Source organism: Elephas maximus, chromosome 16 (genome assembly GCF_024166365.1).
Source record: "Elephas maximus indicus isolate mEleMax1 chromosome 16, mEleMax1 primary haplotype, whole genome shotgun sequence".
Taxonomy (NCBI): Eukaryota; Metazoa; Chordata; class Mammalia; order Proboscidea; family Elephantidae; genus Elephas; species Elephas maximus.
In genome coordinates, this window is record NC_064834.1 from 47,941,212 (window position 1) to 47,958,415 (window position 17,204).

The 17,204-nt window shown below is 36.8% G+C and overlaps 2 protein-coding genes across 5 annotated transcripts in view; one reads left to right on the plus strand and one right to left on the minus strand.

Moving 5' to 3' along the window:
* ZNF518A (zinc finger protein 518A) overlaps positions 1-6,698 on the plus strand; it is a 62,930-nt gene extending 56,232 nt beyond the window's left edge. Inside the window, exon 5 of the transcript XR_007513511.1 lies at positions 2,195-6,698. The gene's annotated coding sequence lies outside the window, so the exon portion shown is untranslated. The remainder of the gene's footprint in view (positions 1-2,194) is intronic.
* An 849-nt stretch (positions 6,699-7,547) lies between these two features.
* Positions 7,548-17,204, minus strand: part of BLNK (B cell linker) — a 91,875-nt gene continuing 82,218 nt past the window's right edge. The window contains exons 13-15 of one of the 4 annotated variants that reach the window (XM_049856083.1): positions 16,535-16,618; positions 12,007-12,162; positions 7,548-7,907 (exon numbers count right to left, since the gene is read on the minus strand). In XM_049856083.1, the coding sequence (XP_049712040.1) occupies positions 7,788-7,907; positions 12,007-12,162; positions 16,535-16,618 (360 nt within the window). In that variant the 3' untranslated portion in view covers positions 7,548-7,787. Of the gene's footprint in view, positions 7,908-12,006; positions 12,163-15,603; positions 15,945-16,534; positions 16,619-17,204 lie in introns of those variants that run through there. The other 3 variants (XM_049856082.1, XM_049856081.1, XM_049856084.1) reach the window with 3 other exon arrangements.

The following is a 17,204-nucleotide window of genomic DNA, read 5'->3' on the forward strand; positions in this document are numbered from 1 at the left end:
ACATCATGATTAATGGAGAAAAGATTGACATTGTCAAGGATTTCATTTTACTTGGATCCACAATCAATGCCCATAGAAACAGCAGTCAGGAAATGAAACTATGTGTATTGCATTGGTTATCTGCTGCAAAATATCTCTTTAAAGTATTAAAAAGCAAAGATGTCACTTTGAGGATTGAGGTGTGCCTGACCCAAGCCATGATAGTATATGCATGCAAAAGTTGAACAATGAATAAGGAAGACCGAAGAATCGATGCCTTTAAATTATGCTTTTGGTGAAGAATATTGAATATACCATGGACCGCCAAAAGAATGAACAAGTCTGTCTTGGAAGAAGTACAGCCAGAGTGCTCCTTGGAAACAAGGATGGTGAGACTATGTCTCACATACTTTTGGTATGTTATCAGGAGGGACCAGTCCCTGGAGAAGGACATCATGCTTGGTAAGGTATAGGGTTCATCAAAAAAAAAAAAAAAAGGAAGACCTTCAATGAGATGGATTAACACAGTGGCTGCAACAATGGGCTCAAACATAGCAATGATTATGAGGATGGTGCAGGACTGGGTAGTGTTTCATTCTGTTGTACATAGGGTCACTGTGAATCGGAACTGACTCAACGGCATCTAACAATAACAACAGCAAACAAAGAATAACTAAGAACTTAGAGGAGGGGTCCCCACCCCCAGTCTGATATTCAGATCTAATTGGAAAGGTAGTTATGACAGAAACATTCAGGATACTGGTAGCGAAAAAACTTGCCGGAGGATACAGGTAGGAACTGGTTTGTAGGAACAGTGCATCTGGTGTCTATGAAACTTATTGACAGGTGTCTGTCAGCTAGAGCTGGCCTGCAGGATGCAGCCTGCTGGATGTCAAACTTACTGGAAGGTAATGAAATCCTTGAGCTGTACCATGGGAAGTTGCCAACTAGTTGGGCAAGAAACTCTCTAGAGGTTATGGCCAAGCTGGAGTCCACAGTGTGTTTGAATGAAATTCACTGATGAGGGCTGGTGGGCTGAGACCAGTTCATGGGAAGTGGTTTGCAGGGTGATGAAAAGCTCACTGGAAGATGATTGAGTGCCCTTAAGTGATAATTAAGTGCTACTATCCTTGTGCCACAATTTGTGACTATAGCCCTAGCCACTGTTAGCTCTAGCCAGTAGTGATGGGCCACCACTGAACTTCTTAGATGCTCCTGTCTCTTACCATCAGTGCATATCTGATGGCTTTTTAATGAATAGTGGTCCTTTGGAACATAATCCTCTGGTCAATATTTTTGCCTTCACATAATATATTTACTCCAGTATATTGAATTCCCTTCGTGAGGGGAGCTTCTCTTGCTTTGTAGGGGAGAGGCCTCTGCAGTGTCTCCACACAGAGTAAGAATGGCAGCTCTTAGTGAAAGGGGCACTGTTACCGCAAAGTACGGATTCGAGCCACCTGCTGCAGAAGCCAGTACTGAAACGGGTGGGGTGAGCAGCAAGAGGGCCTTTATTGTATACAGGTACACAAGAGACAGAGGGAAATGGACTCCTCCAAAATCTGTTTCCTGGAGGCCAGAGGATAGGGACGGGTTTTGGGTCTGAAGAGCTCAAGAAATTTGTTAGTTCCTCTCTGAAGTAAGCATGATAACTGCGTTTCAGACAAATTGACCTTCTGTGAGTATTCTCAAAGATCCTCTAAGGCCATCCTAGTTCCAGTCACCAGATTGGCTCTTTTATTTAGTCTCTTTCTCCTCCAGATGTATCACTTGCTGCCTACTTCTTAAAGAGGCACATAGGCTGATTTCAAACTTTATAGGATCATGGGAAAGACAAAGGCAAGGGGAGGAGAAGGGAACTGTAAAATCACAAAATCACTGGCGTATGTAAAAGTTAACTATGCAAGCTAGGTAAAAACAATACCATAATGCCCAAGTTGTTAGGCCTATACCCTCTGTACACCCTCTTTCCCATGCTGCCCCTCTCAGTACTTCTACAGACTCTGAGGGCCCAGAGGAGTCTGGAGAGCCAGATAATTGGTGGAATTTGCCCAAATGTCCTCATCCCATCTGTCAGGGTGGGTTTTTTGAATTGGGACCCTGATCTTGGCACGGCAGACCTGTCTTGGTTTAGCATTCAATTTTCTTTGCAGCTCAGCAACTCTTTATTAAATCCTGAGTTTGGTCTTCAGCTTTTTTTTCTCTCCCACTACAGATCAGCAACTGGGTCACACTTTGTACCGGGGATGTTCCATGCCTCACATAACCCTGAGATTGGATTCTCATTTGCCAGCGATGTGGTGAGTAATCTGGTTCCAAAACTCAATCTTACTACCTGCTTTCTTGGACCACCCCTGGTACCAACTGTCTAAATTGAGTCTTCTGTGAAGAAGATGCTGAGATGGAGTTTGGGGTGCAGGAGATTTATCGGGGGGTAATGCCTTGGAAAGATTAAGGGGGAGGGAACAGGATTGTGCAAGAAAATCTTTCAGACCATGAAGCAGATCTGATACTGTTGAATGAAAAGTTTTGGCGGGTGGAAGCAGAATTGGGCACAGAGAGCCTCAAATTGTCATACCTCTCTGATAAAATCAGCCAACCCGAAAAGGGCTTCAGATTAAAGATTGCCCATTACAGGAGTCCCATGTTGGGTAGAAATGGCCAGGCTGAGGACTTCCCAAGAACAGCATGGACTTAGCTCAAAACCTGAGGTAGATTCTGAAGGTACTAACAGTTAGAGGCTGTACAATAACTGCACTTCTTGCACCTGAATGCCAAGTTTTTTTTCTTGAAGGAAGACCCAAGCAGCACACCTCCATAACATCAAGTAGTCTAACATTCATGTAACTGGAGTTCCAAAAGGGGAGGAGAAGAGGAGGCACTCAACATATGCTAGCTTATTTAACTCTTGTATCATTACCAGAAAGAAGTTAGGTGCAGTCGAGTCAGCTCTGACTCATAGAGTCCTTGTGTATAACAGAATGAAATGTTGCCAGGTCCTGCACCATCTTCACAATAGTAGGTATGTTTGAGCCCGTTATTGCGGCCACTGTGTGAATCCATCTCGTTGAGGGTTTTTCTCTTTTTCCTTGACCCTCTACTTTACCAAGCATGGTGTCCTTCTCTAGGAATTTTTCCCTCCTGATAACATATCCAAAGTAATCAAGATGCACTTTCATCATCCTCACTTCTAAGGAGCATTTTGATGGTACTTCCTCTACGACATTTTTTTTGCAAATGTAGAAACTGAGGCTTAGAATGGTGAAAAACATGCCCAAGGTCCCACACTGGTAAATGATAAAAGTAGGATATTCGTACCTGTTTAGTTTTTTTTTTTTTAATTATGAAGTCACAGAACTAGCTTACCTTGTGGTTAGACACAGCCACCAAGTGCCAAGGGCCTTTAGTGCAACTAACCTTGCTAGGAGGCTGGTCTTTCAGTGATTTCCATGCAGCGCTGCTTAGTAATAGAGGCTGAGTTATATGGCTTCTTAAGGCCATTTTAAGAGACAGGGTTTCAGTCCTGCTTTAAGATCATGGCTCATGCGGCGCTCTCTTTGCTTCATATCACTGCATTCTGTTCTTTTGGACTCTTTAATGCAAGCCTACCACAGATGCAGTAACCGTGGTTTTGCTTCCAGAGTGCAGGGTGTCCAAACCATTTCCCTGGCAAACTCATTATAACACAATACAGTCTTCTGATGCCCAAAGACCCAGCCTTCCTATTTCCATTGTCTATCTGAATAAATTGAACAGCCTTCTTAATACCCCAACTGCAATCTTATTTGCAAAATCCCCACTGATAGAAAAGAGAGAACATTCTCTAAACAGAAACAAAACAGGAACTAAGTTGGTTTGTTTCCTTCTTCAGTTGCCACACAATATACTTCTTCTTGGCTAATGTCTCATTTCCTGCCATTCATCTTACCTGGAAATCTCCCTATGCAAAACCACTTGTTTGTCAAGCATTGAAAACCACAGGCAAGGCCATTGAGATCTCTTGAAGGTTTTCCTGGTCTCATCATGAAGCCTATACCACCTACAAAAGAGGGTTTAGGGAAGCAGGTAGGGCCACCCTCCAGTTAACTCTTCTGTAAAGTGGCGGCATCTTAGATTGAGTGTTTATCCCAACCTCTGCTCCAAGAAATCCACCCCAGCAATGCTGAATATCAACCCCCAGTGGATTAGTAAGGAACCCCTGGTGGTGCAGTGGTAAAGTGCGTGTCTGCTTACCAAAAGGTCGGTGGTTTGAACCCACCAGCCACTCAGCAGGAGAAAGATATGGGAGTCTGATTCCGTAAAGATTTACAGCCTTGGAAACCCTATGGGGCAGTTCTACTTCGCCCTACAAGGCCTCTAGCAGTGGGTTTGGTTTTTCAGTTTCTTGGACTAGTAAAATGCTATGGCTGTGCTCCTCTGCCTAGCTAGAATGGGCCACCTGGGGGAGGAGACTGAGGTTGGGGCCAAAGAGATTGTCGTGGAGCCAGGTCACTGTGGTGGTGGAGGGATTAAGTAGAAAAAAAAAAAAAAAATCCCATATAACCCTGAGGAAAACAGGATTAAATTAGAGAGCCAATGCTTCACACTAGAAAAAATTAACCCAGTTCCCTTTAAATTACAGGCTGTCCTTTTTAGTACATTCTAAATGATTCCACTGTTTTTCTAAGAGGGAAAAAAATATCTTCCCATACAAAATATCTAAAGCCTATTTATATTTAATTTCATTGTCAAAAGTATATAGGCAGTAATCATGAAAGTATATGACATTTAAAAATAGAATTATTGAGAAATTCCACTGCTAGGAATATACGCAAGGGACTTGGAAGCAGCAATGCGAACAGACATATGTACTCCAGTGTTCATTGCAGCACTATTCACAATAGGCAAAAGGTGGAAATAACCTAAATGTCCACCAATGGATGGATGGATAAACAAAATGTGGTACGTTTTTTATGTACAGTGAAATACTACTCAGCCAGAAAGAGAAAAGAAGTTGTGATACATGCTAAAGCATGGATTGCTGAGTGAAATAAGTCAATCACAAAAGGACAAATATTGTATAATCTCACTTATATAAAAATATAAGAACAGACAAATTTATAGAGACAAAAGTTTATTAGTGGTTACCAGGTATGGGAGGGAAGAGGAAAGGGGGGAGTTATTGGTCATGGAGCACTGAATTTCTGTTTATTTAATGGAAAATTCACACTGATTAAGGGTAGTGCTAGCACAACTGATTAATGTGATTGATGTCAATACGTTATTGTTGTTGTTAGGTGCCGTCAAGTTGGTTCCGACTTATAGCAACCCTATGTACAACAGAAGGAAACACTGCCCAGTTCTGTGCCATTCCCACAATAGTTGTTATGCTTGAGCCTGTTGCTGCAGCCACTGTGACAATCCACCTTGCCAAGCGTCTTCCTTTTTTTTCTCTGACCCTCTACTTTACCAAGCATGATGTCCTTCTCCAGGGACTGGTCCATGCTGATAGCATGTAGAAATTAAGTGAGGCAAAGTCTTGCCATCTTTGCTTCTAATGAGCATTCTGGCAGTACTTTTTCCAAGACAGATTTATTTGTTCTTCTGGCAGTCCATGGTATATTCACTATTCTTTGCTAACACCATAATTCAAAGGAATCAATTCTTCTTCAGTCTTCGTTACTGATTGTCCCCCTTTAACATGCATATGAGGCGATTAGAAACACCATGGCTTGTTATACATCTATAAAAAGTTGAATTGGCAAATGTTGTGTGATATATATTTTTACAATAAAAACAACAACAACAAAAGAGCAGCTGCTGAGACTGCTTATGTACAACCAAATACCTCATGGGATTTAGTTTATTGATTTGGAGGTTTAGGGTCATGATGTCATAGGACATCTCAATTAATTGGCCTAATACTGTGTTTAGTGCTTTTGTTCTACCTTCTAGTTTGTTGTGTAGTACCTGGAGTCTTAAAAATTTGCAAGCAGCCATCCAAGGTACAACAATTGGAGCAACAGAGGAATAAAGAGAGTCAGGAATAAGAGGAGAATATGGAATGTATGGCTAATAGCCTCCCTGAATAACTGTCTCCCCTGCCATGAGATCAGAAGAACTGGATGGTGCTTGGATACTGTTACTGAATGTTTTGATCAAAGATTCTGTAGAAGAATTCTGATCAAAAGGTGGAAAATGTGGAATAGAATTTCAAATTCTCGTAGAATTCAGCCTTTCTGGAGCCATTGAAGCTGGATGAAACCCAGAAACTATTGCCCTGAGATAATCTTTAAACCTTAAGCCAGAAATATACCTTGAAGTCTTCTTTAAACCAAATACTAGTTTAACTTAATTAGTAAACAATGTCTGCCTTGAGCATTCTGCTCGTTTAAAGAACTATCTGAATGGGATCAAATTGAGGAGAACAACTCAAAAGGTTAGATAGGAAGCTTAGGTAACAGTGAGTTTATGTTAAGAAGGAGGAACAATTTGGAAAAGGATGAGAATGGTTGTACAACTTGAAGAATGTAGTCAATGTCAATGAATTATACACACAGAAATTGTTACAATGGTATATGCTCTGCTGTGTGTATTTTCAACAACAACAAAATAAAACAAATTGTTAAAAAAAAATTATCTTTCCAAGTCAGTCTGTGAGTTACTCTAAAATCATTACCTTCTAGCCTTTCACAACTCCTTCAGACATTGCTGTCTTATTCAGTGATCAATGTACTTCTTATTTAATTATTGAATTTATCTTAATTAGCTGCTTTATCATTTCAGTGCTGTCTAACCCAAAAGCCTTTGTTGTCAAGTCAATTCCAACTCATAGTGACCCTATAGGACAGAGTAGAACTGCCCCATAGGGTTTCCAAGAAACACCTGGTGGATTTGAACTGCTGCTTTGGTTAGCAGCTGTAGCTCTTAACCACTACACCACCAGAGTTTCCATGCTGTCTAAAGTATACAGTTAAAAAAAAAAAAAACTTTCATATTACAGAGTATAATACATTTCTGGACAGGGCTGCTCACAATGGTATCCTTTTTATTCCCTAGTGTTCGTAAATGTCTGTTTTTCTGCTCTTGTTCTGTGATATGTTTCCCTAGGAACTGGTTTTGCTCTTATTCCACTTTGAACTTCATGTCAAGTTTAGGTTCATTTAAAAAAAATGCAGATACAAGAGGGTATAATCATCTTTAATAAGCAAAGCTAACAACACAGTCCGGAGCAATAACTTCTAGAAAGTTCATATCCATATATTATGTCCTATGGTTGGGAGCAGTCACAAAAAAGGAACTATTACATCTTCCTTGTCTGCTACTTACAAATATCATATATTACTTATAATATTTTGATTTTCTACACATTAAAATTTTAACCAAGACATAATTGTCAAGCATTGACAGTAGACATCCCAGCTACATTAGTGCACCAGTGACCATTGTGGTGGCCTAAATTTTTAGCAGCTTTGTTTTATCCAAGAATATTATTTTCTTATTTTGAAAATAGTGTGGTATTTTCTCACATGACTCAAAATACTGTACACCTGTTTTTTTTAAATAATGATTTATTTGGAGAGTATTAGTAGAATAATAACTCAACCTCATCAAATATTAACAGTTCATCATGTCGGGCAATAGATAAAACAATTTCATGTGACCATCTTATAAAAAAAAGGATGACCACCTTAATAGTTGCCTCCATCTTCTGTTTTCTTACTGGATTATTCATAATCCAAAATATGAAGTTTTGAGATTTTTTATCCAAAGTAGAAAGTTTGGGAAAATGTCTGAATCAACGATGCGGACCTGCATTTTTTTTTTCTTTATGAAATTTTAACTGCGTATTTCAGTCTTGTGGAATCTTTTGTGTTATTCTGGCTGTCGATGAGAACCAAGGGATTATGTTGGTGATTCTTGATTATTTCAGCAACACTTTCAAAGTACTAGAGCGAGAAAACATAGGTGAATTATACACTGACATTTATGTTAACTTCGAGCTCCATTCCTCCCATTTTTCAAAGCCCGGTTGAGTTCTACCTTCTCCACTTACTCAAGTTACCCAAAGTTACTAGTACCAGCTGACATCGCCTAAAAAAGTCTAGTTTTACGAAGGCTGTAGCCTTCTAGGTGACAGGCCCTGGCTTTTCCCATATTCAATAAGTCTAAAAATGGAACTGATAGTGTCAATTAGCATAACTTCTTGTAGAAATTCTTGAGTTATAATGTAATATTTTGCTTTTTATTTAGGGTCAAATGTGAAACTGTCATACAATTATGTTTCCTGAATTTTTGACAAACCACAGATTATCTGCTATATTATACAACTCTTAGATAAAAGGATTGATCTAATAAATTCTCCCTTAAATTTACTGTCAGATAAGTTTCTTTTTTTCTTCTTCTTTTTTTAACAAATAATGAAAACTTTATAAATCCTCATGTTTCCATTTTTGCTTTGGCTACCAGTAAGCTTAGAACAAAATGAATGCCTAATTAACTATTTCATGCCAGTCTCTCGCCATACATATTTATTTTTCTATATTTTAATTCCTGTTGTCTATGAGTTTTTATTTAAGGTTATCCAAATCCTTTCTGAAAGTAAAAATGATCTAACTTTTAAATTAAAGGGAAAATAAATTTAACACAGGCCATGAAATGAAATGCATTGATTATACAAATGTGGGACAAGGTCACAGTCACCGAAGAAATGCATTTAAAGTCATTTTTTAAAAAGCAGTCATTGTTTTTCAACAGTGCCATGAATTCAGCAATTACTATCACTAATTTTATTATCTCTTTTAACTTTTTGAATAAAATTAAATATCTGGAATACAAGTTTTTAAAAAGCTTATATTAATTATTTGGATGTCTTCCAAACATCTATATGTTGAATAAAGTAAAATATTCAGAATACTCATCAATTTTTTTTTCAAATGGGTACATGAATATTAGGTCGACGGGAGAGACAGGAATTTCTGAATACTTTTAGTCTTTATTCCTTTCTTTCTCTTCAGTCATTCAACCCTGTTGCAATTCCCAATGAAATCCTTTTGTGATAAATACCGCAAGACATTAATTATGTTTTTCTGGCATTGCATCTGTCTTTACTGAATGGTGTTGGAAGTTAAATATATAGACTGCAGGACCGGGAAATGACATAGCCCTTACATGTGACCCCTTTGAAGTGGATTCCAAGTGGAAAAGTATGTTCTAAACCCAGGAAGCAAAGGAGAGAATTGCTATACCTACACAAAGTCTCATTCTGTCTCTCTAGTCCTTGAATATTTTTGAGTATTGCTTTGTTTTACGGTTTGGGGATTGAAATGTTTGAAGCAGGGAATGATGAGTAAGGTTGAAGTGTATTTGTGATTTAATTGAAAGAATTGTGTGTAACTTAGTTGTTGTTTTCCTTCAGTTCTCTTTTTCCTGTCTATACTAACTCAGTGTGTTTGAGATATTTATACCTGGACAGAAAAGCAACTTGTTTGATAACTCAAAATCTCACAGTTAATAAAATAGAGAGTTGCCAAAGCTGTAAGATTACTCAATACTGTATCTACATATGCCGAAACAGCTACATGGAAAGTTAAATATTTAATCAACTGGCTTCTTTTTCTACCTATACACACAAACACAAATACAAACACCCAGACTTTCCAAATATCCACATGGTTGACCTCCTGTAACCAAACTTTTCATTTTCCATTCATATGTTAAGTATATGGGAGGCATGATTTTTTTTTTTTTTACTAAGGGATTATTAAAATAAGAATTTTAATTGACTCTGTCAGTGCTTCTTGATACCACTGTAAGAATAAGAATAGTGATCAAAAGAAGGAAGATATGGAACAGAATTTCAAATTCTTATGTAGTCCAGACTTTTTGGAATCATCGAGGCTGGATAACCCCCAAAACTATTGCCCTTAAACCAAAAATATCCCTTGAAGTCATCTTTAAACAGAAATAGTTTAGCTTAAATTAGCAAAGAATGTCTACTTTGAACATTGTGCTCTTTTAAAGAACTATCTGTAGGGAATCAAATTGACAGCAGCAACTCAAAATGTTAGATAGGAAGCTTAGGGGGCAGTGAAGTTAATGGGGGAGGAACAACTCAGAAAAAGAGGCTGAGAATGGTCTCACAACTTGAAGAATGTAATCAGTGTCAATGAATTGTACGTGTAGAAATTGTAGAATTGGTTTGTGTTCTGCCATGTATATTTTCAGCAACAACAACCACACAAAATAAATTATTCAATACAAAGAAGAAGAAGAATACAGTACTTCTTTTGGTGTCCATAGGCTGGATATGTTGGGAATGGAGTTAAAACAAAAAACAAAAACAAATATGATCTATTTACTTTGAAGTGGGGATAAGGAATCTGTGGGCCAAAAGAATCTCTCTGCTCTTTATCAGAGCTTCCTAGAAAGACATGAAAGTCCAGAATCCCTTTTGGAGCTCCAAATTTATGTGGGAGGATGTCAGGATCTTTAAACAGGACAGGCTCTCCCCTTTAGCCTTTTATAGAAGAGCTAGATGCCCAGAATGAAATCATGCATCTAAATATCATTCTGTTCTACCAGAATCACCACCATCTCCTACCATTCTTTTTACTACTGAGGAACATTTATTTAAAAAGACTTTTACGATAAAGGCTTCAGTGAGAATGAGGGCTTTTATGAGTAGGAGAAAGTAGGCAGGCCTGGTAAAGTTGAACTGGTGTTGAATGATAATGCAATCTACATTTTAGAACCCTAGTTTGGTCTTGACCAATGTTCTCAGATTCAAGAATTTTGTATTTTCTAAATATCTGAGACTTTAAGAGCACACGCATTGACACAAAACCTTTTCAGTTGTTTTACAAATGCTATTCTCTTGCCTGTAATCACTCAATCAATAATTTATTCATTTAATAAGCATCAAACATTCATTGAAGCCAACCACTGTGCTGTTCTAGAGATACAGAGATGAACAATACGTAGTCACTGGTTTCACCTAGTGGAGAAGACAGACATTTGAAAAATTATGACACTTTCTAACAATTCAGACACTTCCTAACAAGTGCTAGGCTTGGACTGGGTATAATTTTCCTGGGGAAATCTTGAAAATAAGTGTTTCTTAACTTGAACTTTGTTTTTGGTCTTTTCTCCTTCTCCTCTCCTCCATATCTCTGTCCACCTATTCAAATGGTGGAGCCCTGGTGGCACAGTGGTTAAAAGCTCAGGCTGCTAACCAAAAGGTCTGCAGTTCGAATCCAGCAGCTGCTTCTTGGAAACTCTATGGGGCAGTTCTACTCTGTCCTATAGGGTCGCTATAGTCAGAATTGACTCTATGACAATGGGTTTTTATTCAAATGTAGCCCATCATTCAAGACCAGAGACGTATCACTCCCTTTACGGAGCATTCATGGATTATTCCAGCCCATATTTCACTACAGGGACAGGCTGGCTAAACTGGCCTAGGGTGAGCATTGAGTTTGGTCAAGATTAAAGAGGAGCTGAAGTTCATGTTCAGTTAGTATTTAAGACCCATAAGATTTTTTTTTTTTTTTTTTTTTTTTTGCTGCAGGTCCCTAAGCTCATTCAGGCCCAAAGGTAATGATCCAATGTTTCAACTCAACAGGTTTTGTCTCCTCCGGATCTTTCCCTGATCACCTAACTTGGTGCCAGAGCTGAGATTCTAAGTATTAATTTTGGAGTCTGGCTCCTGACTTTGATTCTTTAAACCTTAATTCTGCTTGATAGTTAACCTTGATTTATATGTCTCCTGGAGTAAAATCCTAGGTCAGACTGACCCCATTAAGTAGCTGAATGAAAGGGACCAGCATGTAAGTTTGACATCACGCCACTCTTTCCCTGTTTTGGTTCTCCCATAGGATAAATTACTTGAACACAGTATTACCTGTTGTTCTCTATTTATGAGATATATGGAAGCTTAGGACCAAGTACTCTTGTATCCTTTCTTCTTATCCCTAGCACTTAATACAGTATGATGCTATTGTGCTCAATACATATTTACAGAGTTTAGCTAAAAGAGAAATTACTGACCTCTTCGCCAGTTTTCTTTCTTCCCAAAGCATACTGTTTTGTTGCTTCAATAAATCGCACAGGAATATTATATACTCGCTTATTAAAGAATACAACTAATGTATATGGTTGTTTGGAATCTTGTCCGGAGCTTTTCCGTATAAGAAATGATCCATCCTGTTGAAAAAAGAAAAGCATAATTTTGGTTAGTTTCATTCATATTTCCATAGGTTACAAATTATTTTATAAAGAATACTTATATTACATTCAAAAGATAATTATCTAACTACATAATTTTTATTATTGATTACAGCTTATTATTTTCCAAGAAAAAGACATCAGCAAAATATATGACATAAGAAAATATATGTAGAAAATCCTCAGTGAGTTCAATGCTAGCTTTATGATGTGATAAGTAAGATAATATGCTTTAGGATTTAGATATATGTGAAGAGACACATTAGGATCAAGCCTAGAGGGTACTCTTGACCCAGGAGCCATGCCTACCAGTTGCCTATGAATAGAAAAAGCAAACAGATTCCACTCAAAAGTTCTGCAAAATGAAAACAGAAATTGGGAATCAAAATGCTTCAGTTGATAAAAACTCACCAAAAAAACTTACACTGAAGCAGGAAAAAAAAAAACAAAAAACAAACTCTGTAACACAACACTCCAAATTTAATTAAATATTTTATAAAACTAATCCAGAAACAAATTTAAAAATTATGGACAAAAAGAAGGAAGAAGAAATGCAACAGAAGTTGATTAAACTCAGGAAAGAAATTGAAGAAAAGCACAAATCTATTTCAGAAATGAAGAAGAAATTACAAGATGCCCATGGGACAGTACCTTCAAATGAAAATTTTATAAACAACATTGAAGGAAGGTATGAACACAACCAAGAGAGAAGAAAAATGATTTAAAAAAATGATAAAAGTACAATAGGGTCAGAGAGACAGTGATGGGAATAAAGAAAAAGTCCAAAACATATATCGCTTGAGTTCTTGAAAAAGGAAACCAAAACAAAGGAATGGAACTACTCTTTGAAACTATTACTTAAGAAAGCTTACTGGAAATAGGAGAAAACTTAAATCTACATATTGAAAAGGCTTACATCTACCTGACCTCAGCATGATCAACTCAGAGATGTATTCTGATAAAACTATTAGACTTTTAAAACAAAGAAACGTCTGCAGGGCCTTTAAGAAAAAAAAAATATCAAATTATATATAAGGGCAAGACAATCAGCCCTGGATGGCACCAGACTTCTCAAGAGCATCATACAACAGAGCAATACAGCAATACAACAGAGCAATGCTTCTAAAAACTCAAGCCAAGATTTCCTCCAAGTATAAGGCTGTGACAAAGCAGCCTTAAATGTACAAGAACTCATGAAATACTGTAAACACAAGTCCTTCCTGACAATCTACTGCAGTGAGCTTTGTCAAACAGAAATAACGGGAGAAATCAGTGAAAGGACTATTATAGTGCATTTAATATATTTAATTGTACAGCTAGGACTTCAAGGGTGGAGAAGAACAGCATGAAAATGCTGTATGTTCTGACAAAGTAGCAAGGGTGCAAGTAAAAAAAAATGAGAGGAGAAGGAAGAAAAGTAGAATAAGATCACTGACTGTTTTATAGATAGTATCTGAAAGGACACCACTTAAAACTGACAGACCAGACAGTAAACATTAAACGAGCAAAGTGTTTAAGTGCACTGTAAAAGATGTAAATATCAAGATAACCACTAGAAGAAAAAATACAAATCTGTCTAAATACCAGAAGAAAAATTAAAAAATAACAATTAAGACACTTCATACAGCAAAGAGAAACTCTCTCCAAACAGAGAAAGAAACCCAATAAAAATCACGTAACAGTAATAATAACATAAAATAATATGACAAGGTTAAGACTAAACTTATCAGTCATATCAATAATGTGAATGAGCTTAACTTGCTTATTAACAAATATTTTTGAACTGTCTCATAAAGCAAAACCCAACTCTATGCTATATACAAGAGACAAAAAAACAGTAAAAAAAAAAAAAAAAAAGGCTAAAAATAAAAGAATTGGCAAAGATATACCAGGAAAATAAAAACAATTAAAAAAAAAAAAGGGTATGTGATCCAGATATAAAACATTAAATGAGCCAAACAAAGCTACTTTATATAATGCTGAAAGTCATAATTCACAATGAGAATATGGCATAGTAACTACCAAATAAAGCAGGAGGTAATAAGGAGAAACAGCTGGAAATACATGAATAATAGACTTTATACATCATTCTTGGTACAAAACAGGTTAAGCTGACCTCCCTGTCCCCCAGGAAAAAGGTAAGGATATAGGAGATTTAAGCAACATAATCAGTAAAGCAGATATTACGGGTATATATTGAACACCACCTTGATAATGGAGAAAATACCTTTTTCTCAGCACTTGTGAAACACTCACAAAAAAATTGATCATATATTGGGTCACCCAAAATATCTAGGTTCCATGAAATGGAAATATCACAAGCAATATTCTCAGATCACAAGGACTAAAACTAGAAATAAAAAAATGAAATTAAAACAAACAAAAAAGCCCTTCCAAGTGGATATTAAAAAAAAAAAAAAATTCTATGACACAACGGTTGGGTTAAAGGGAAAGCAGAAACAGAAATTACAGGTTTTCTCAAAAATAATGTTAAAGAAACCATTACATATCAGAACCTATAGGATACTCCTAAAGTGGTGATTGAGGGGAACTTATTGCCTATATCAATAAAAAAGAAAGAATTAAAATAAATGAATTAAATTTTCATTTCATAAAGCTATAAAAAGAACAAAGCAACCCCCCCCAAAAAAGCAAAGAAGAAAATAATAAAAACAAAAGTAGAAATTAATGAAGGAGAAAAGAAACAAAAACAGATCAATTTAATAAATAAAAATTCTGGTTCTTTGAAAAAATCAAAATAGACAGCTAATTTAATCATGAAGAAGGTGTAAGTACAAATACATAAAATAAGAAATGACAAGGAAGAAATAATTATTGATAGTAAGTTTTAAAACACCAGAAGAGACTATTCTTTGCACCTCTATACTCACCTCTGTGGAAACCTACATGAAATGGGTAAGTTCTTAGAAAAAAATAGTTTACCAAAATCAACGTCAATGGAGATATAAAGCTTAAGCAGACCAATTTACACAGAAGAAAGTTATCAAGGAACTACTCCACAAAACAGCACCAGATCCAGATGGTTTACAGAGAAATTCTGCCAGCTTTAGAAACCAGATAGTCTCAATGCTATATAAATTATCTTGGAGCATAGAAAATGAAGGAAGATTTCCAAATTGTTTTTATGAGGCAAGTATAGTATCGATATCTAAACATCATAGAGCAATAAAATAAAATTATAAACGAATATTACCTATGACTCTGGATACAAAAATCTTAATAAAATATTACTGAACAGACTTCAACACCACATTAAGAGAATAATATACATGTCCAAGTAGGAAAGTTCAATAATATGGAATTTATTAACATAATTTATGATATTAATCTAAGGAGAAAAGTAATTTTTTATTATCTCTGTAAAAAGGTGGAAAAATCCTTTGACAAAATTCTACATTCACTCCTAATTTTAAAAAAATTCTTTCATTTCAGTGCTTTGCATGCTTATTTTTCCGTATGAATTTTAGTATCAATTTGTCTAGCTTCAGAAAGAGCCACAAGAGGGGACAAGCCCTACCAGATATTAAAATATACTACAGAACACCTAAATTAAAACAGTGGTTTGAGATACTACCCTTGGATATATTAGATTTCCATATGAAGTCGGGTCCATTTCTGGCCTTTCTGTCCAATTCCATTGGCCCGGCTATTCATGCACCAGTACCAGCAGCTGGCAAATTTGGTTAAGAGATAAAACAGGAATTCTCTGTATCATTCTTCTCTTTACTTGTCTGTAAGTACTTTCAGAGGAAAGAATGTCTCATTACTTGTGAATCTTCTGTGCCAAGTACAGCACCTGACACAGTAGTTGTTCAGTAAATGTTTGTTGAATGAATTGGATGAACCACCACTAATTTCCAGTAGCACTAAAGACACATGGTAGAGGTAATATATAACCCTGGACAAAGAAGTATTACCTATTATTGCCAGGAATGTGAGAGAAAATTTATAAACCAGTGGCACTTGGCAAAGAAAAGAGGAAAAAAACATTTAAAGGAGCGTGGGTGCAATGATCCAAAATAGCCTGTCACTTCTCACTCCTGCATGGGCCTCATGTAGCACCAAGCCTTACAAAGAGCCTACCCCTGAAGCCTACTTCTCTTGCACTGTGTGGGGAGCAGCGGAGCCTGTGGATCCTTGGAGAGATGAAAGGACAAGTAGAAATGAGAAGGAGGAACAAAGATGGAGAGGATGGTGGTCCCTCTTGAGTAAGGGAAAAAGATCCCTGCATTCATAACTGTTGCAATTATTTTAATTAGCATACTATAAGGACAACAACTGGGCCTATTATAGACTGAGGGCACTATACGGGGTTGAAAAATGGTCAAACCTTATTTGACTTGTATAATGCCTCTTCTGCAGATTTTCGATCACAGGCACCAGCATACCATGGCTTACAGTAAACTTCAGCTTCCTGTGAAATAGAGGGTGTTGTTAGGCATGAGATGGGCCATAAAAACTCAGTAACTTCTGTGTATGAGAAACGGACTCACTTTGCATTACTAAGACAGGCCTAACTACATTTGGGATCAGTAACTGGAAAATGAGTTTTGTGCTTCCTTTGATTGACCGTAAAAATTATATAATTGACTTTTTTTCCCATTTGGCCTTGGCTGTCTTATTTGGACATAACAAATAAATTCCGCTAGGTTCCTGAGCCATTTATTCTTTTCTTCTGAATAAGTTATGAACTGTCTTTCCATTGTTCTCTCGTTGTTGCTTTGTGGAGTGCTTTTTAGTTTGCAAAGTGTTTTCACAGACGTTATCTTATTTGATTCAACTACTTTGAAGGCAAGGACAGATGATGTCATCCCTCTTTTACAGTTCAGAAAGCTGCAGCTTAGATTTTCTCTTTTTAAACTGTAAAGTAATATACGTTTTAGTATCATAAGCCTCCACAGATCTATCCTGAGGAAATTACAGTTTAAATAAAATCTATGTGAGAAGAAGAATAATGAAGACAACACACTTTGCTAGTTTTGAAGAAACTCGAATTGTTA